Here is a 19,038-nt window from a genome sequence, read left to right as displayed (position 1 = left end):
GAAAAAAAAAAAAAAAAAACAGCCTCCCATACCCACCCCACCCCCATAAAAAAACCTAACTCACTGCCATCAAGTCTATTCCAACTCATAGTGAGCCCCACTGGGTTTCTGAGGCTATAAATCTTTATAAAAGTAGATGGCCCTGTCTTCCTACTGTGGAGCAGCTGGTGGATTTGAACTGCTGACTCTGTGGTTAATAACCAAATGCCTTAACCACTACATGTATTCCCTGAGTCCTTGTTATATGCTGATTATTGTCCTAATTAATACTGAGAATTCAGTGGAAGTGTAAAACCATCCTTTCTCAAGAAGCATATTTATTTTCTACTGAGGAAGACAAACTTAAATGCAGAGTCCAGATAAATGCAGTATATAGGAGAGATATAAAGAAGGTTGAACAGAGGCTTCTTTGTGGTGGGTATGAGTAGACAAGGTCCATACTCAAGAGTATAAAAGTCCTTGTGAGAGCTAGAGAGAGGTTTGTCTTTTGAATTAAGTCAGATATTAAAACCATATAGTTTATTCAGTATAAGAAGGATGTAACTTTAGTAAAATAACCTTGGCTGTATTACGTATTTAGAATAAGAACAGAGGAACTTTACAGCTGTTAACATACTAAATGCGTGAATGATAAAATAAAATGGTGGAAGAGTTATCAAGTAGGATTGGGTCTTAATTTAAATGGACAGCAAGATGAACCCAAAGTAGAAATTAATGTGATTCCTTGAAAGAATGTGAAAGAATTGGAGGTGAAGGATGGGTAGTGTGTTTTGTTACGCTTTGATTTGTTTTGGATGGAGGTGAGTAGGTAGGGACAAAGAGATTAATGAATCCCAAGAAGGAAGAATAATTATAGTTGAGAAAAGGAGTACTTTTAAAGCTAGAAATTTCCCTATGGATGGGGAAGGTGCATGGCGTTATTTTATTATGCATGTTGGGTAGAATTTATAATACTGGGTAGAAGGTTTAACTTAATGACCTTTTCCAACTCAGAGATAGTATGAATTTCCCACTGACAAAAATGGGAAAGATGTGAAGACGAGATCATTTAGCCAGGAAAGGATACTGTAAAGATTCTCAAGTCACTAAGGATGTCTTAGAGTGTTCTTGAAGAGTTTTTGGGGACCTTTATTATTATTATTATTATTTATTATCACACTTTAAAAGCGGTATTTCAGATTGAGGTTTGCTGTAGAAGAATATTCTTAGTGGTACCACCTAGCAAACCAACACATACCACATAATTTTAGATTTCTAGATGTGTTCTAGTTGTCATCTCTTTAATTAAATCTCAAATTAAGTTTCTTGGGCTTTAAAGAGAATTATAAAAATCAGTAATTTACAGGAATCCTGTGTATTAAAAAAAAAATTTCCTATTTTTCCTTTGATCCTTTTTTTCCCCTCTTCCACTGCTTTCGTTTTGTCACACTGACTATTCAATCCCATACAATTTCAGCACTCCCTCGCATTGTTTTGTACTGAAGCTTCTTACAGGTTAATATTGGCAGCGATAACCACATTCCACAACTCTTAACTCGTCCTTCTTGCATTTTTCTGAGACTTTGACTTAGATGACTACCTGGTCTTCCTTTAACGTTTGAGAGGTATGTTCTTTGTTAGTGTTATGTTCCCATCTCAGCAGAAATTTTCCTTTCTTGTACTTAAATGTAGGTATTCTCTAAGCTTTTATCCTCAGAATTTATTTTTCTCTCTCTTTCCCCTCTCTTGGAGATATATAATCTCACAATTGAACATATTAAAGCCACAGCATATGTATATTTAAATAATACTAATTCAACCATAGGCACTCAGCCAAATTAGAAAAATAAAGAATGTGTTTAATAATAGCATGTTTAGTAGTGGTGGCAGTCCTTTCTAGGTGCCATTATTGTATGTATGCCCAAAGTGAGCAGTTACAAGCTAGAAACTGTGACTGCTCTTCCTTTACTCACTTTTAGCTTCTGCAGGCCTCTTGTAGAATCTCATTGAACTGAGTGAGATTCTTTTTTTTTTTTTCCCCATATAAATTTCCCTAAGTTCAAGCCAACAGCTTCATCGTTTAACTGAAAAACTAGTGGTCCATTCCAATGCTGGAAGAATACCTAACTGTGTTAACTTATTGAGAGAGATCGTGTCTATCTCCATTGCTACTTTTGTCAGGACATTTCCAGGGTAATTTGGTGGGGTTGGGGAAGGACACTGGGTTTTTTTGCTTTTTTTCATTCTTAGGCTGGTTTTAGAATCCCACATCTGATGCCATTGTAGTCCCTTATTAAAAATTCTCAAATCCTTTAAAAATGTATTTGAATAAATTAATACAATATAGCTTCTGGTGGAACCTGAGTTCCATCTGAATATCTTGCCTGATACCTCATTCTCAGTGTGTACCAGTTCAGTTCATCTTAGCTTCACCTTCTCACACCTCCCAAATCACCATTTCTTGACTTAACTCGGCTCTTAATGATACCACCCTTCACCCAGCTTTCTAGGCTTAAAATCTTTTTCAGGTTGCCCACCTTACCTCTACATAATGATTACTTATTAAATTTAGTGTGAGCTTACCAACCTTCATTTTCACAGCCTTTTCAAAAATGGTCCATCCTTTATTTTACTTAAATAACATGAACTTTCCAGTTCCACTTCTTCCTGACACAAATCCTGTTCTCTTCACATGGGATGCCTTTTTCTTCATCTTTGCCTTTCAGAATTTCTTCCATTCTAAAGCTCATCTCAGTCTCCAGCCTTTCCATTTTTCCTTTTTCTTGCTCCTTTTCCCCACTCCAGTCATTTTGTGTTTTTCTCTTGTGTTTGAATCTCCAAAATCCGCTCTACTGTTTGCTTTTAATTATGCTTATTTGTGTTCATCCAATCTCCTGTTTAATTGTAAGGTTTAGAAAGTTTATATGATGTATCTTTATTCTGTGATCTATATTGTAGGCATACTTAAAACCTATTTGTTGATTTAAAAAAATTTTTTTTTCATTGTGTGCTTTATTTCTTTCACTTTTTGTTCCCTTTTCAGTAATGATGACTTTCTTCTAGCTCTGCCTTTAGATTTAACAAACATCAGTTAATCAGATTCTGTTTGCTCAGGTGTTGTCCTAGGTGATTTTTACATATATTGTAAATACAGTGTCATGTTTTCATATATTTGATACTCAGAACAATTTGTAATATGGATCTGACAGGAGATGCTCAGTGTCCAGGTACTTATTAATCTAGAGGAAGCACCAAGAAGCAAAAGTTGCCAAACAAGAAAGTATTCACTAATGAACTGATCCCTTATAAAATTAGGTTCTACTCACCAACTCTCCCTAATTAACTCTAGTGTTATCTATCCCATCCACCATATCAGCATCTTTCTCTGTCATTTTCTTGCTGCTAGTGCAAATACTGGATACTCATCTGTCAACAATTTTGTAGGCTATTTAAGCCGTTCTGTTACACCTCACAGACATCATGAAGTCCTGCATCTTTTGCAATATTTGTGATTTTAAAATTTTAATGAATTTTAAATTTAATGCATTTTAAAAATTTATAAATTACAAATACTGCTAAAGATGCAGGACTTCATGATGTGAAAGTGTAAGAGAATGGCTTAAGTGGCCTGCAAAATCGTTGACAGATGAGTATTCAGCTGAAGTAATGATTGAAGAAAAAAGGATGAGTCATGGGCAAATATTTCAAAAAAATAATTTTTGAGTAACAATGATTAAGAGAGGCCATTGAGAAAATGAACTCATTTTCATAACTTTTAGTTTCATATTTCATACTAAGTTGTAATCAACCCTTTGTTTTTTTCATCCTTCATTATGAAATATTTGGCCATGTTTTAAATAGGTTCCAGTACCAGTTATCCTCGATACTAAGGACCTCTTTTATCGCAGCTGGGGTAAAATAAGATTGTCCAGGTATTAAATGTTACCTACTACTCCACTGTTTTTACTCCCCTTTTTTGGGAATATAATTTAAATTTTCTGGGTTTTTTTTCCCCCAATCATCTCCCTTTCCTTTTTCCTTGCTTAGCTTTGGTTTGCCCTTTTCTTATTACTACTTCTGTGTGTTCCCTCATTTTTCCTAATCCCTTCTTTCTCTCTTCCTTTTTGTTGTTGTTCCTTTGCCTCATTGCTAATGTCCTAAACACTATCTATCTTCTGGCCCATTTGCTGTACCTTTTTAATCATATCTGAAATTCAGTGCTTTCTCTTTTAGGTTTTTGCTTTCTTTTGTAATAAAAATAATTTTTTCTAATTTTGCATTTCTGTTTCTTCCATTGTTTTTATTTTTCACTCATGGTGAAAAAAATGATGTTTCCCAGAGTTTCTGTGCAATATACAAACTCTTACTGCTTAAGACCATGAGTGAGGTAAGACCTTCTGTATGCAAAGGAAGCCCTTCTTTCTGTTTTGCCAGTATATTCAGGTATTACACCAGGCCACTTGGCAGCTCCTACTACAAGCCTTTGTAGGGCAGTGTACTTATTTCTGGCCTTCCATCTACTGCCAAAGGTCCTTGATTTACTAGTCAGTAGGTACGTTGTTGTTGTTGTTATGTGCTGTTGAGTCTGACCCGACTCAGAGCGACCCCTCCTTGGGTTGCCGAGGCAGTATCACTACAGAAATAGATTGCCCCATCTTCCTTCTGAGGAGTGGCTGGTGGGCTTGAACCGCCAGCCCTCTGGTTAGCAGTCAAGTGCTTAGGTACTACGCTACCAGAGCTCCCAGTCAGTAGGTATACACTAATGAAATTTGATTAGGTATTTAATATTACATAATAGACACATCCTAAACCTAGGATTTTTTCTTAAAAACAGAAAATACTGGGAAATCTTGGGAGCAAAATCTGTTCTTATCAGTGAGTCACTTTCTACTTAAGAAACTTAAAGAAAATTTAAAGAATTATTTTAAGAAATAAGGACTTAGGGCTGGTCAACTGTTCTATCTTAATCTATACCACTGTTATTGTGGAGTAAGGGTAAGTTTGATATAAATATCAGGGGAAGAAATTTTAGAGATTAACAGATCCTCTAAAAAAAAATAAAGCCTCTTAAAATGTTTAAAACTAGGCTAAAATTACTATCCACAACGTGTGATAGGAACATTGTAGTCAGAAAATGGAGTTGCTGCTCTAATGGACATCCTCAGGTTTTAATGTCTCTGACTAGAGAATAAATGCAAATGTTCATTCTCCCAAGTTGATGCATTTCTCATTCATTATCTTTCTCTGGGGGTAAAAGGTAACACAGGAAATATTTTTTAATCCTTCTAAAAATTGAATCTTCATAAATTAGAGTTTTAGTAATCTTCATGTCTGTGATTTGGTGAAAAGTTAAAAAAAAAAATAAGCACTTTGGAAAAATGTCTGTCTTCATATCCTCATTAGGAAACTTCTCTTTAATTTTGTAGTCAAATCAGAAAATTAATGCCCGTTGGACCACAGAGGAGCAGCTTCTAGCAGTGCAAGGTATATTAAAGATAAGCAGTTATTGTTGTTAATAATTATCTTTAACTTGTCATGAAAGGTGACTACCATAGTTCTTCCCTTCCTTTAGAAATGGATCAAGAGGGGGCTTTTGTGTTCACCACAGAGCCCTGGTGACCAGGAATTCTGTGTTGTACCTGAGCCTATGTGTATTATGGGGCCTAAACAGCACATAGCACGTTCTCAGCATTCAGTAAAATGATGGTGATGACAAACATGAGCAAGTTGGTTGGGCTCTCTTGTTGCCTCTGTTTCAGCATCCCTGCAACTGGGTTCATCCTTACTATGTCACTTATTGATAGCTCATAGTTAAAAGCATAACTGTACTGTGTTTTTGGTTTCTCTAAATATTCTATATCTAGTGTTTCTCTATTTGATAAATGTCAGGTACTAAAAATATTAACTGTGTGCCTAACTTTCGGTATATCATACCTTACTTAAGAGATGTGCCATGGAATGCTTAGAAAACTGACATGAAAACCATACATTTATATAATCATATATATATATATATATATACACACACACACATACATACATACATGTATAGAGAGAGAAAGGGAGAAACTTAAGGGATGTTGAAAATACATATATAGTATTTTAATTCACTATAAGAATGCTTTGTTAAGTTATATGGCTGAAGACTTTGTATTATGAATATACATGGGCAAATTGTAAGCATAAACTTAGATTGCCTCATGTTTGAATTGCTTAAAAAAGGGCAAATTATGTATTTTTATTCAGCATTGTGATTATTTTTATCTTTCTCTCAAGATACTATCTGCAGAACTGATTGTGTAAAGTTTGGTTGACATTTTGTTTCTTTCTGGCTGAGCCTCCTTTTGTGTTGAGTGGTAATAGCTCTTCAACTAGGTTAACGAGTGTCAAAGAATGGGTCCAAGTAAATGTGTATATCATCATTCTAGCAGTGAAACATAAGCATACCTTTTAAAATATTTCCTGATGTACATCAGAGAACATATTTAATTTAAAAATGCTGTGCAAGCATCATTCAGATATGAGAATGATGTAATTCAAGATTGACTGATAGATGATTCTGCAGTTTGGATTAGGGAAAGTGAGAATTAGCCAGCCAGTATGATTTGAAAATGTCATAGGCAGATGCCAGCAGGATGATACCAGCCTTCCCTTTTTGCTGCTACAGCATATCAGAGTCTTTCATGACAAGAAGGACTTGATACTGTGGAGCCAGGGTGCTGGATGTGCATTTAGCACATTATAGGACTAAGCGTCCAAGTGAGTCAGAGCAAGGTTTAGTTAGTTTATAAGGTATAGTGGTAACTTTTTAAAATTAGAAACTGACAGTTTAACATTTATCTTAAAAATAAGGGAGCATTTTCAGTGGCTGCTTCATATTCATTTAGAATTTTGATGACTTATAGCTCTAACATAGTTATTGTGAGTAGGCATTACTTTTATTCGTATAAAGCCTATGTTTCCCTCTATCATAGTTTTAGCCTGTAAGAACTGAACCCTGGTTTCCAGTATTCAGTTGCTTAAAGGTCAGTATGTTAATCCTATATTCTAATACAAGAAATTATCCCAGTGAAAAGATTTTCTGACAAGTCCTCCTAGGAAAATCTGGGCTAATGCTTCTCTATGCAGCCTTCTAGATTTGCCATTATTCTACAGCACTGCTTCTGTAGTAGTGTCTATCACATCTTTTGGCTAGGTTGAATATTATACAAAGCTGCATTCAAGAGAAGGTGTGATGATGGCAAGATTTATATATATAGTTTGGGTTGTATATGTGGACTTTATCTCAGGTTGTAAATTATTAAAATGAAAGACTAGATTAGATATAACCAAACATTTTCTCTGTACTGACACATATTCAGTGTTATATTCTTCTACATATTTTATAAGTAACCCTTAATAAATTATACTAATACAGTAATTTGTACAGAGATATGAATATTTGGATTTTAAGGCACCTTCTTAATAATGTGTTTATGTCTTTATTTATTTGGACAGTTTGGAATTTTTATTTTGACTTAGGTTTTTTCTTTATGAAATAAATCAGTACAAAGGTGCATGTGTCCAAAATAATGATTTTAGAATTAAAAAGTGCCAGTTTTGTCTCCTATGCTCATACATTTATATAATGCTCGGAAGTGTACTTTATAAACAGTATAATCATATAGCGGTGTCACCTGTACCTGAATCTTGGTGTATTAAGGTACATAATGACTGTTAGTTTTAACATGTGTAGTTTACTGTCCAAAAGTTATTATCTTAGTGGGCAGTTATTTTTGTTTTCTCCTTCTCTTCTTTTCTTCTGTTTATAAACTATTTATAGTAACCTTTATGTGTTTTTTTCTCTAATAGCCACTTAAGTTTTAGAAAGTAATTATAAATTACGTGCTTTGATATTAACGTGTTTTAATTTATATAATATTTTTTATTCAGGATATTTTACAAACACATTCTAATTTGACACTCCTTTGTTAAATGCTTCATTTTATCTTGTCCACAGTAACTATTACAGTGACTTAGGGAAAGAACTATTCACTGTGACGTCACTAGTGAGATTTATAACTACCATTAAATAAACTTATTTTTTGTAGTGATTCTTTTAAAGACGAACAAGATATGTTAAGATTCTTTAGAGTGTAAATAAATATTTCCCAGCTCACTTTCCTTTTTTTTTCCGTTTATATTGTTGTTAACTAAGCACTGTATATTTAAATAACTTCTCTGTTCTTTCTCCCCTAATTGTAAGGGGGGGAAGTCATGCTCAGACCAAATAGGAATGTTTGTACTTTTGTAATCTAGCATTTTATTATGTTAATTATAGTTCTAGCTATGTTATAATTTCAACAACATTCTTAGTCCCCAAGAGGGATATTATAAATACAGATAACTTAATCTTCTTCAAATATTTTCCAAGAATAGTATTTCTACAATATCTGTCACTTGTTGCAACCTTAAGTGCCTATTTTTTTTTATTTAATAAATACTGTGTTAACACTGAGACTAATCATGCCCTTCACATATTTGGATTAATGGTGAACTATTATCCTTGTAGCTTGTGGCATATGTACATGTATTTTTTTTTTCCTTACTTACAGTGCTTTTACATATATGCTATAAAATCAAACTTGATACACATGTAGCAGACATTCTTAAGTTATCAAGAATTAAGTAAGGAATTAGATTCTAGATGTTTTTTTTCCATTTAAAAAAGAATAGCTATTGGCTATTTTCACAGAATAATAAAATATTTTAATGATACTACAAATTGTATACTTTTTGCAATATGTGGCAGGCAGATACATTGTATAAAATAGTTGCCATTTTTATTTTAGGTCTTAAATGTGTGTGTTTCCCAATTAAAACATTTGTGCTTTTTTTTTTTGGTAAACTACAACAACAAAATGTCCAGTTTTATCAAGATGTCAACTTTAATTTTCAGTTCTTTTTCATATTGCCTGCCTTCTGATATAAAACAGGAAATGACAGAACTATGTTCCAGTGGGTTCTGTTTATACTTAAATGTTGCCTTCTCTTCCTATAGTTCATATATGCATTTCCTGAACTGAACTTGCAAGTCTGAAAATTATCTTCTTCCTAGTTTTATCTCACACTTAAAAAAATTTTTTTAGAATGGTTCATAAAGTAGGAAGAAAAAAGATTTGGCAATTAATAAAAAGATTGTAATTACTACATGAAGAATCAGAAGGAAATGGAGATAGGTGATTCGTGCCTTTCAGTGTAATTGGCACCAGTTTGCTTTAGGGAGGTTTTAATTATAAGAGATATCTTAAGAGTGGAGGTCCAAAAGTGTAATTGTCAGCCCTTTGATGTACTTCAGATAATTCATGATTGCCTATTCCCAGCATTTTTGTAACGGCATTTAAATTATAATGAAAATAGTGGAATATATGGCCCAGAATAGAAAGGAGAAACACTGGAAGGCAGGATGTGTGATTTTGACTTTTAGCCCTCATAAATGCACCATTCTCCATCCCATTGCCCTAGATATATTTTCCATCTTCATTATTACTGAATTTTTAAAGAGATTTACAGGAGGTGGAAAGAAGTGCGTGTTCCCAAATGATTTGGGTTTAAAATTTATTTCTTACTGATAGAAAACAATCACATCCCTAGAGTTTCTAGGTATCCAGAGATGTCACAATGTTTCTGTTATTTCAAAAATAGATTTTTGAGAAATTAATGTTTCCCAGTTATCGTACTAATTGTATGCTTATTTTAAGAAAGTTTGCTTTAAGAAGCAGGAAAAAATTAGCCCTTGATATTATACTCCAGAAACTGCTTGCCATTATTATTGTTTGGCCTCTCCCCATCCCCACCCCCACCCCTGTAAGATCAAATTTTAAAGATAGCACTTAAAACATACCAAAAACGGCTATCCATGATAACCCTTTTAATTTAGAAAAACTTGTATGATTTCATGTCCAGAGTTGGGGAAAAAAACTGTATTATAACATGCTTCTGAAATTAACCGTCGTATGTTGTTGTTGTTGTTATGTGCCGTCGAGTCAGCCCCGACTCATAGCGACCCCTCCTTGGGTTTCCGAGGCAGTATCACTACGGAAGTAGGATTGCCCAACCTTCCTTCCGAGGAGTGGCTGGTGGGTTTGAACCGCCAGCCTTCTGGTTAGCAGTCAAGTGCTTTAGCCACTATGCTACCAGAGCTCCTAACCGTCGTATAGACAAAACAAAAAATAACAATGGATGTTTTTGTTTGGGGTTATATAGACTCCTGGCTGAAAAATGTGGGCTCTCATAAAATGTAATAACAACAGAATATCCTCATGAGTTATATTTTTATGTTAATTCCCTAGCAAGTTTGTAAAGTAAATATTATAAGATATTGTCTGCCACAAAGGAGAGAGCCAAGTTGTTTCATTGTAGCTTCCAATGAAATTTAGAAATTCGACTGGAAACAATTTTTCCCTCTCCCTGGGAGTTTATAATTTATTTCTTCCAGGGTTATCTAAATTTTCATTCCAATGACCTCTTGCCCCAAAATTGAGAAGTTTAACTAATTTAGTAGCTATGGTTCAGTTGAGCCTGAGCCTTTTACATCTTCAGGAAGAGTTATTTAACTCCCTTGATGATAAAGCAAGAAGATTGCCTTGTTTATTATAAACTATGGGGAAAGGATCGATTGCCCTTCCTCCCACGTACAGATTGGAAAGAAGGTAGCTCTGATGTCATATGTTGTTAAAGTTCTTTGTTCATCATCACTAACTCTCTGTTAGATTATCCTCCCAAATCATAGCTAGGGATTCTTCTTCTGAAGGAGGGGTTCCATTAAGTCTTTTTCTTCCATCTTTGACTAGAGTGAGGCCAGCTACAATACAGAGCCTAAGAATTCCATCTTCTTCTAATAAAGCATGCTGTTGGGCAGCATTATTGGGAGTGTGAAGGTGATGAAGTTAGTCATAGATGCCACTTGTGGTTTTAGGAAGAATTGGGAAAAACAATAAAGCCTTATAAAAAGGAAAGCTCAATCCTATTTCCTGATGTAACCTGTTTACTCGGCACTAGCAATGCTGGTGCTGATTTGTATTACATAGTACAGTACTTCCAAACCTTTTTCACATTATGGCACACTGAGAAAATTAGGGAATTTGTCACAACACACTGGGGCAAAAGATGAGGTGGCTCTAGTCCAGATGAGCCTGCCAAGGAGCCTGCCTTGCTACCCTGTGGTCTGAGGGGATTATTGTCTTGGCACACTTTTTCTGAGCACACTGATTGGGAAGGATACTGAGCCAGAATACTGAAGTCTGGAGTGTGATCTGAAGCTTAAGATTCTGCAAAGTAGGGGATATGAGACTGACATATATGAGTTAATAAACATACAGACATTTAACTCAGAACCTAGCTGACTTGGAAAAAATGCTTAACATCTAAGGTCTCTAGTAAAATTAAAGCTTTTATGAGAAGTAGTTCTGGGTTTAGGGCCTATAATTTCGGAGATTTTACAGTATTGGTGACAAGTCCATTAAGCAAGAGAAGATGTGAAAGTGGAATAGCAGAAGGAATAGTCAGAAAAAGAGCTATATAATGGAATCAAACTTGTGGAGAACATAGTGGTTAGGTTTTGGGTAATTTTTTGCTAAACAAATGGGTGTTCTGAGAGTTGTAATATATTCAGATTTGGAGTCATAGAGTTAGTTCTAATGTCTAGGATACAGAAGATCCTATAATGGCTAGGCTTATTTAGGGTTTTCATATCTAAACTCATGTTCAGCAGGTTTGGCTATTTGTTCATGTCAATTAAGTGCTTATGAAAATTAGTGCACTGATGGAGCACTGTGTCTAGTATCTAATTAGTAGTAATTCTTCAATACAGTGATCAAATTTTACTTTCAGAAATGGTACAGATACTCGACCATTTTAAGACTTTTTAAAACTTTTTTCTAAAGTTTTAATAGTGGAGAAATACTTGAATATGTAACAATTACTCCTACTGTGAAATAACTGTGAATTTATGTTGCCAAATAAGCCCTCAGTTAAATTTAGACCTCATTGTAATTTGTGCTTAACTGTGAAGTTCAAATGGAAAACCAATTCATGGATTTTAAGAGACTATAAATTCATTTGTGTTAATAAGCATTGCAAACTATGCTTCAGTATCCTTATTACTTGGTTGTCATATGTATCTTTTCCTTTGAGAACAGAGCAGATGACCATAGTTCACAAACCCATAACTACATTAAAAATGGGATATGGTTATAGGATAATAGTGTCAGACCTGCTACCCAAAATGCTCTAAGGTACAGAAACTTCTTAGAGTCAAGCCCAGCCAATTGAATGTAACCAGAGATGCTTATTCCCAATTTCTCAATAAAGTACAAGGGCAGAATTTAAAAACTGGAATTAATGCCACAATCTGTTGGTGCTTTAAAGAAATAGGATATTTTGTGCCAATTGGTATCAGTGAAGAAATTATAAAATCAAAATTCTTGACAACTTTTGTATTTTGAGCTAAGTGCATCATCTTCTAGAATGATTAAACTTATTTTAGAATTTCCTTAAGAGAAAAATATTCTTTCTGATTATGTAAAGTCATTTTAAATTCTGTGGAATAATTGGTAATCTCAAGTTCATAAATCAAATATTATCCTTCATTATGATAAAATTTCCTTTATGAAAAGTAAGTTCTCAAATTGTGCAGCCTTTCTTAAGTAGTGGTTGATGATGAGCAGAACAGATACTCTGCAAGTAGTCACTAATCTTTAGGCTAAAATATATAGGTAAGAATCCTTCATATATACAGTCTTTAGAACTATTAGAAGTGTTAAAATCCAGCTAACTCTGAAAAATATCTAACATTTTTTGTCCATCAGATTGCTAAGCTTCTCTTGCTTTTTTACAATTAATTTCTTATCTCTTTTCTATTCCTTGGTACCCTGGTGGAATAGGCAAGTAATCATGTTGAAGTTAGCATTAAAACCAAAATGAAAATGGTTTTCTTAATGGGAAAGCCTAAGGCTACTCACTCAGTCCACTGAGGGGATAAAAGATGGTATATACCCATCCAGTTTTGTTTACAAACGGTGTTGCTCAAATTTAGGTGACTGGCTACTAGGGAAATAAATGAATATGGAATTGAGGATGGAACAAAGAATTCAATGCTTTACAATAATGGACTGTATTTGAGAGTTCAAGAGAGGAATGGCGAAAATAACTGAGTATGTAAAAAATGGTAAGTTTCTGATTGTTCAGTTGAAGGCAAGTGGCTGGATTGATGAAATGACATAATTGATAGTTCTCATCCTGTGACCCTGATATCTTAGCCTCTCTCTCAGAATTGAGAAATGAGCAGAGTTTATTAGAAAGGGGTATTCATTGCTGGTATCTTTTGTGTGTGCATGATGTATAGTACACACAGCTCTCCTTATTGATCCTTCACAGGTGTATTATTTACTTTGCCTTCCAGGTGTCCGCAAATATGGTAAAGATTTTCAAGCTATTGCAGATGTAATTGGCAACAAGACTGTTGGCCAAGTGAAGAACTTCTTTGTAAACTACAGGCGTCGGTTTAACTTAGAGGAGGTATTGCAGGAGTGGGAAGCAGAACAAGGAACCCAGGCTTCTAATGGTGATGCTTCTACTTTAGGGGAGGAGACAAAAAGTGCTTCTAATGTGCCATCAGGGAAGAGCACTGATGAAGAAGAGGAGGTGTGTTTGTGTATGGAATTTGAGTTAATATGAGCTGAGGAATCACCATTTTGTGTGGTGTTCTGTAAGGTTAATTTGTCAGAGGACTAGCTAAATGAGCATGAAAGGTTGACAATACACTTAACTCAGTGGTGCATTTCTCCTGACTCTTAAGTCATAATGACATGCTAAGTTCTGATCCTAGAAGAATGGAGAGTGTATTGTTCTTTCATAGTCTTATTTTCATTTCCAGTGTTAAGCTGTTTACCAATAAGATGCCTGTTTCTTAGCTTCATTGCTTTTTCAGTTTTTTGTTTTGTTTAAAATAAAAGAAGCTTGTGCTTCCAATAAACACTGGTGTTTTGTTTTTGTTTCGTTTTGATTTGTTTTGTTTTTCCTGTGACAGCCCAAACTATATTGTATTAAGTTCATTAGGAACCATCATCTCATACGTGTATTTTTGTTTTCTCACCTCTAGGCACACACCCCACAGGCTCCTCGAACTCTGGGTCCATCACCTCCTGCCCCATCATCCACTCCAACACCAACAGCCCCCATTGCCACTCTGAACCAGCCTCCACCACTTCTTCGTCCAACACTGCCTGCTGCCCCTGCTCTTCACCGACAGCCTCCTCCACTCCAGCAGCAGGCTCGGTTCATCCAGCCCCGGCCAACTTTAAATCAGCCTCCACCACCTCTCATCCGCCCTGCTAATTCTATGCCACCCCGTCTAAACCCAAGACCAGTGTTGTCCACAGTTGGTGGTCAACAGCCACCATCACTTGTCGGAATTCAGACAGATTCACAATCCTCACTGCACTAAAAAGTAAATTGGACAGAGCTGCAGTAACTATCACCCCTCATTATACCAGTGCTCATCTGACTGATGCAAAAGAGAGAAAAGAGTAATCTTTCCTAGATACTGAGGCTGCGAACTAGTTTTGTGGCAGTGGAATAGCATAAGTGGAAGTCTTAAGAAATGTTTCAGTTCACTAGACTAAAAGGTTATGCAACAAAGAGCCTCCAGATAGCCTCCTTTCTAGTGCAAATGTTCAACAATGTGATCTTATAAAAGGAAACAAATAATTAAGTATTCTATATACCAAGGTTTTTTGTTTTTGTTTTTACTATATTTATTTTACTGAAGTTCTTTATATTCTAGCCTCTTCATAGTCAGGGCTCTTAGTACAGGAATATTGATTTAGGAATTGTGAAAACTCCTTAAGTTGTTACATTAAGGATGTTTGACTTTTTTCCTTTTTTCTTTAATTTAATTTTTTTTTTTAATAAACATTTTCCTATGTTAGGAGTGCAAGAGTAAATAGCCTGCCTCTCAGATTTTCACATACGTATTTAAGAAATTATAGCTGCATATCCCTATTTTCAAAAGATTTGCTTTTTTTCCAAAGGAATTTTAATGTATTCCTTTAAAAGAAAGCAATTTAATCAATTGCAAAGCAATTATATGAAACCACAAAGAATGTACTGAACCTAATAACCCTTTAACATACAATTAAGGGTCCTAGTGCATAGTCCTTGTTTAAAGGTCGTTGGCCCATCATCTGTAGGGTAATAAGAGGATTGGAGTAATAATTTTACATGCAAATGAGAGCTTAATTTGTTCAAGTACCGTGTCTTGTTTAAGTTCTTTATAAAATGGAGTTTTTCTTTTTTTTTTTTTTTTAAATGTTTCTGAATGCTATGTGCTTTTAGTTAGTAGTTGCCTACACTTGGGAACTTTAGAAGAGAATTATATATTTTGTCATGTATGTGGAGATGGTGGTTATGGAAACATTTATTTTCAGTACCCTTTTTGTGTTTAGGTTTTTCTGAACTTACAGTCGCCCCCCTACTTACTAATATGGTCTGTGCTTAATACGAAAGATGTTTTCTTGATAAATCTCTGTTGTACTGTTTGGATGCATTTGTGTATTCCTTGCAGGCACCCTGTACTCATGGGTTTGGTTTAAGGTTAAATCATCAACATTATTTCATAAAATAAAATTAAGAGTTTGTTCTATGTTATCTAAAAATGTGAGTATATTGTCACAATTGTGCTAAAAATGCTGATACCCTTTTTATAAAAAACAAGGATATTTCAAGCCTTCTCGATTCAGCACATAATCATTAAACACCTATAAAGAATATTTTACAAATGATAGTATTTCAGCAATGTGTTACTAATATTTTTGATACAATTTAATATTGGGATCATGAGTTGTGCAAAGGGACAGATCACTTAGATTGCTATACTAATGGAACATAAGGCTAAATGTTTGCACATTCACATTCCTACCACATTTAGAACTACTTCACATCATGATCAGCATCTAAAGAGTTTGAGAGGTCTTATTTTTCCCAAAATACTGGGAAAATAGTCCCTACCATTGTCTCTAAAGCATTAAAGATAAAATTAACCCATTGATTAGTTTTACATCTGAAAGTGAGACCACTTCTTTCTATAAGGACCTTAAGTTCTGGCGTAATGTAAAAATTTTTTTCTAGGATAGGGCCTTTCTTTCTCATTGGATCATCTCAAATAGATCCTGCTCCTGGATCATAACCAGGTAAATTTAATTTAAAAATTCTTAGAATTCAAGTGTTTTTACTTTAAAAGCCACAGAGGACAGTTAAATATCTTAAAATATCTAAAGTATTTTTTAAAAGTACTTCAATCAAGTCTTGCGTATGTGCATACTATACCTTTACAGCGTTTATTGTCTTGTCTCCTGTCAGTAAACCTTCAGTATACAGTATGTGGCATATGTCAGTAAGTTGGTCAGCCCCAGCATCTGTCCAACTGTTGAGTATATTGTGATTCATTTAAAATCTGTCCCAGACATGGGCCAAGGTGCTGTATCTGAGGGATGTGTTGTAATTTGATTTACGTACATTAGAGCACATGGTAGAAAACTCTTAGCTTCATTAGTAATATGATACATGTATATAGTGAGATGTCTTTATTGTGTGCTTTGCATATTTTGTAAATATTTTGCACGTCATTTTTCTTTTTTTGTTTAAGCAGTGTTTGGCCTGGAAGAGTGATATGCTTGCTGCTTAATCAAAGGATTAAAGATTTAAAGATGTCTATGTCTTCTATTTTTATATAATTTCATGTTGTATGAGGAATTTAGGACCTCTTTACTGTGAAACTCTTAAATCCTGATTTTTATATATATATTAAAAAAAAACTAGAACTCTCTTACATTTTCATTAATTTCAGGGTTATCATTTTGAAAACTCTACCCCCAAGTGTTTTTGTTTTTATACATAACTAAAAGTAAATCACAGTGTTGTTACATCTGGTAAATTTAATGAAAAAATACTCTGTATAATGTAATTCCAGTGTAATAAGGATGGAGGGGAAGGTAAGTTACAATAAAAACTTGTCCATAATTAATAAATTTACAATTGAGTAAAATAAAGATGAGAGAATGTAAAATTGTCTTCACATAGGCCTACATTGTTTTTAGGCATAAATGTAAGGAGTGAGCAAAGAATGTGACAGTCACGGTGGTCAAAAAAAATATTAATGCTGCAAGTACTTTGGTTAAAGTACCAAGTTACTTAAGATGTTGTAATTATTTTCATATTCCTGCTATTAAAAGAATGTTTATCACCCATAAATATTAATAAATGCTGACCAGTTAACACTGGGGTGTCAGTCTTCTCACAAAGAATAAGCTGAGTTAGAACTCTAAGCAGGATCTATCTTTGTGTTTCCCCAAAACATGTGATGAATATATTCTGGTTACAGTAAACATAAGGAAAAAAACTAAAATCTTTATTGAATGTTTTAACTTAAAAGATTCATTATAGATTTACATCGTTCATAAGAAGATAATAGAATAAATGAATACAGAAAGAGTCCACGAGTCAAGTTTGACTGACCGTGCTGTATTCTATTATAGATCTGTAAGAAACTTCACCTCATTTTCTCACAGCTGATTTATGGGAATACATAAACTGCTTTCTCTTGAGAAAAAATAACTCCATGGACCTTTATTGTAATTTTAAATAACTGCCTTAATGAAGGAATATTCTGCAGCAATATATTTTAGTAACAATGGAGTTTGAGGTGTAATCATTAAAAGGAATGCTCCTAAGTGTGTGAGTTTATGTCTAAATAGATAAACTGTTTATTAAAAGATTTTCTCATTTCAACAGCTATTCAAGCAGCCACTCAGAAACAGAACACACAGACACACTCATCTCTCTTCCTTCTCATAAGCCCTGTACACTTAAGGGAGGAAAAATGAAGACCAGAAATTGTTTGAAGTGTTTGCAAATTATCATGACTGGATTTAAAGTTGACTGCTGCCTATTGATAAGGAAATAGGTCTTTACAATGTGGTAAATTCTTAAACCTTGGAATACTAAAGCTGGAATTTAGGTGAGCAGGGTTGCTGAGGAAAAGATAGTGGATATATCAGGTGGAGGTATCTGGGAGCAGTCTTCACAATGTAAATGAGGTAAAAGTTTATGTCCTTAATTCTTTATATAATTATCTTTTTTCCTTTGGATTATTTTTTTAAAAGGTTTAATTTTTATTATGTATGATTTAACTTTATTTAAACATAAGGTACAATTACCAGTAGCTAAGAGGAATCTCTTGTGTTACCTGTATAACTTACTGCCCTGAACAGCTTTCTTATTTAGCAGGATTTGGCTTAAAGAATCCTTTACCCAGTATCATTTTTGTTGACATGCTGGTGGCTCTTTGCCCTTTCAAACTGAGTTTGAAGGGGGAAAAAAAGCCAGAATCACTGAAACAGCCTTGTCATTTGCCTTATATGTGGAAGAGCTACCCCTCTGCCTTTAGTATTATGACCCATTGTGTTATCATAACTAATATAACTTGTAATAAATGTCTTCATGTAAGAAATTTGCAAAATAAAACTACATAAACCAATTCTTGAAGAAGGCTTTCATCTCCAAATAACAAAAAAAGGTCTAAACTTAAATCCCAACTACACTGAACAAGTTAACTTAGCCTTTCTGAGCCTGTCTCCTCATCTGTAAAATGAGAATTATACCTGCCACTATGTAAATTAGAAGAACCCCTGGTGGTGCAGTAGTTAAGTGCTCATTTGCCAACCAGAAGGTTGACAGTTCAAACCACCTAACCTATGGGATACAGTAAAGCAGTGTATAGAAATTTACAGCTTTTAACATTTACATTACTTAAATTGCTTCTAAAAAAGATCAACAAAAAAGGGGAAGAAAAAACTTTAGGATGACCGAGAAAGAAGGAGTCATCACTACGTAGCCTACAGAAATGCAAAGAACTGTACAAGAATATTACAGACAACAAATAGAGAAACATTTAAGAAATAGAAAATTTGAGTCAAGTAAAGAAATTGAATTTGTAATTAAAATTCTTTACACAGAAAAGTC

At 34.3% G+C, this 19,038-nt stretch overlaps 1 protein-coding gene across 1 annotated transcript in view; it reads left to right on the top strand.

Annotated features, from left to right (window-relative positions):
• RCOR3 (REST corepressor 3) overlaps positions 1-14,464 on the top strand; it is a 53,555-nt gene extending 39,091 nt beyond the window's left edge. The window contains exons 10-12 of the mRNA XM_007952908.2: positions 5,406-5,463; positions 13,421-13,662; positions 14,120-14,464. Of these exons, the coding sequence (XP_007951099.1) occupies positions 5,406-5,463; positions 13,421-13,662; positions 14,120-14,464 (645 nt within the window). The remainder of the gene's footprint in view (positions 1-5,405; positions 5,464-13,420; positions 13,663-14,119) is intronic.
• The last annotated feature ends 4,574 nt before the right edge of the window (positions 14,465-19,038 follow it).

Source organism: Orycteropus afer, unplaced genomic scaffold, assembly GCF_000298275.1.
Source record: "Orycteropus afer afer isolate SDZICR_OR568_19922 unplaced genomic scaffold, OryAfe1.0 scaffold00013, whole genome shotgun sequence".
NCBI classification, from domain to species: Eukaryota; Metazoa; Chordata; class Mammalia; order Tubulidentata; family Orycteropodidae; genus Orycteropus; species Orycteropus afer.
The sequence above is the reverse complement of the archived record's forward strand: the minus strand, read 5'-3'. Positions and strand labels throughout refer to the sequence as shown.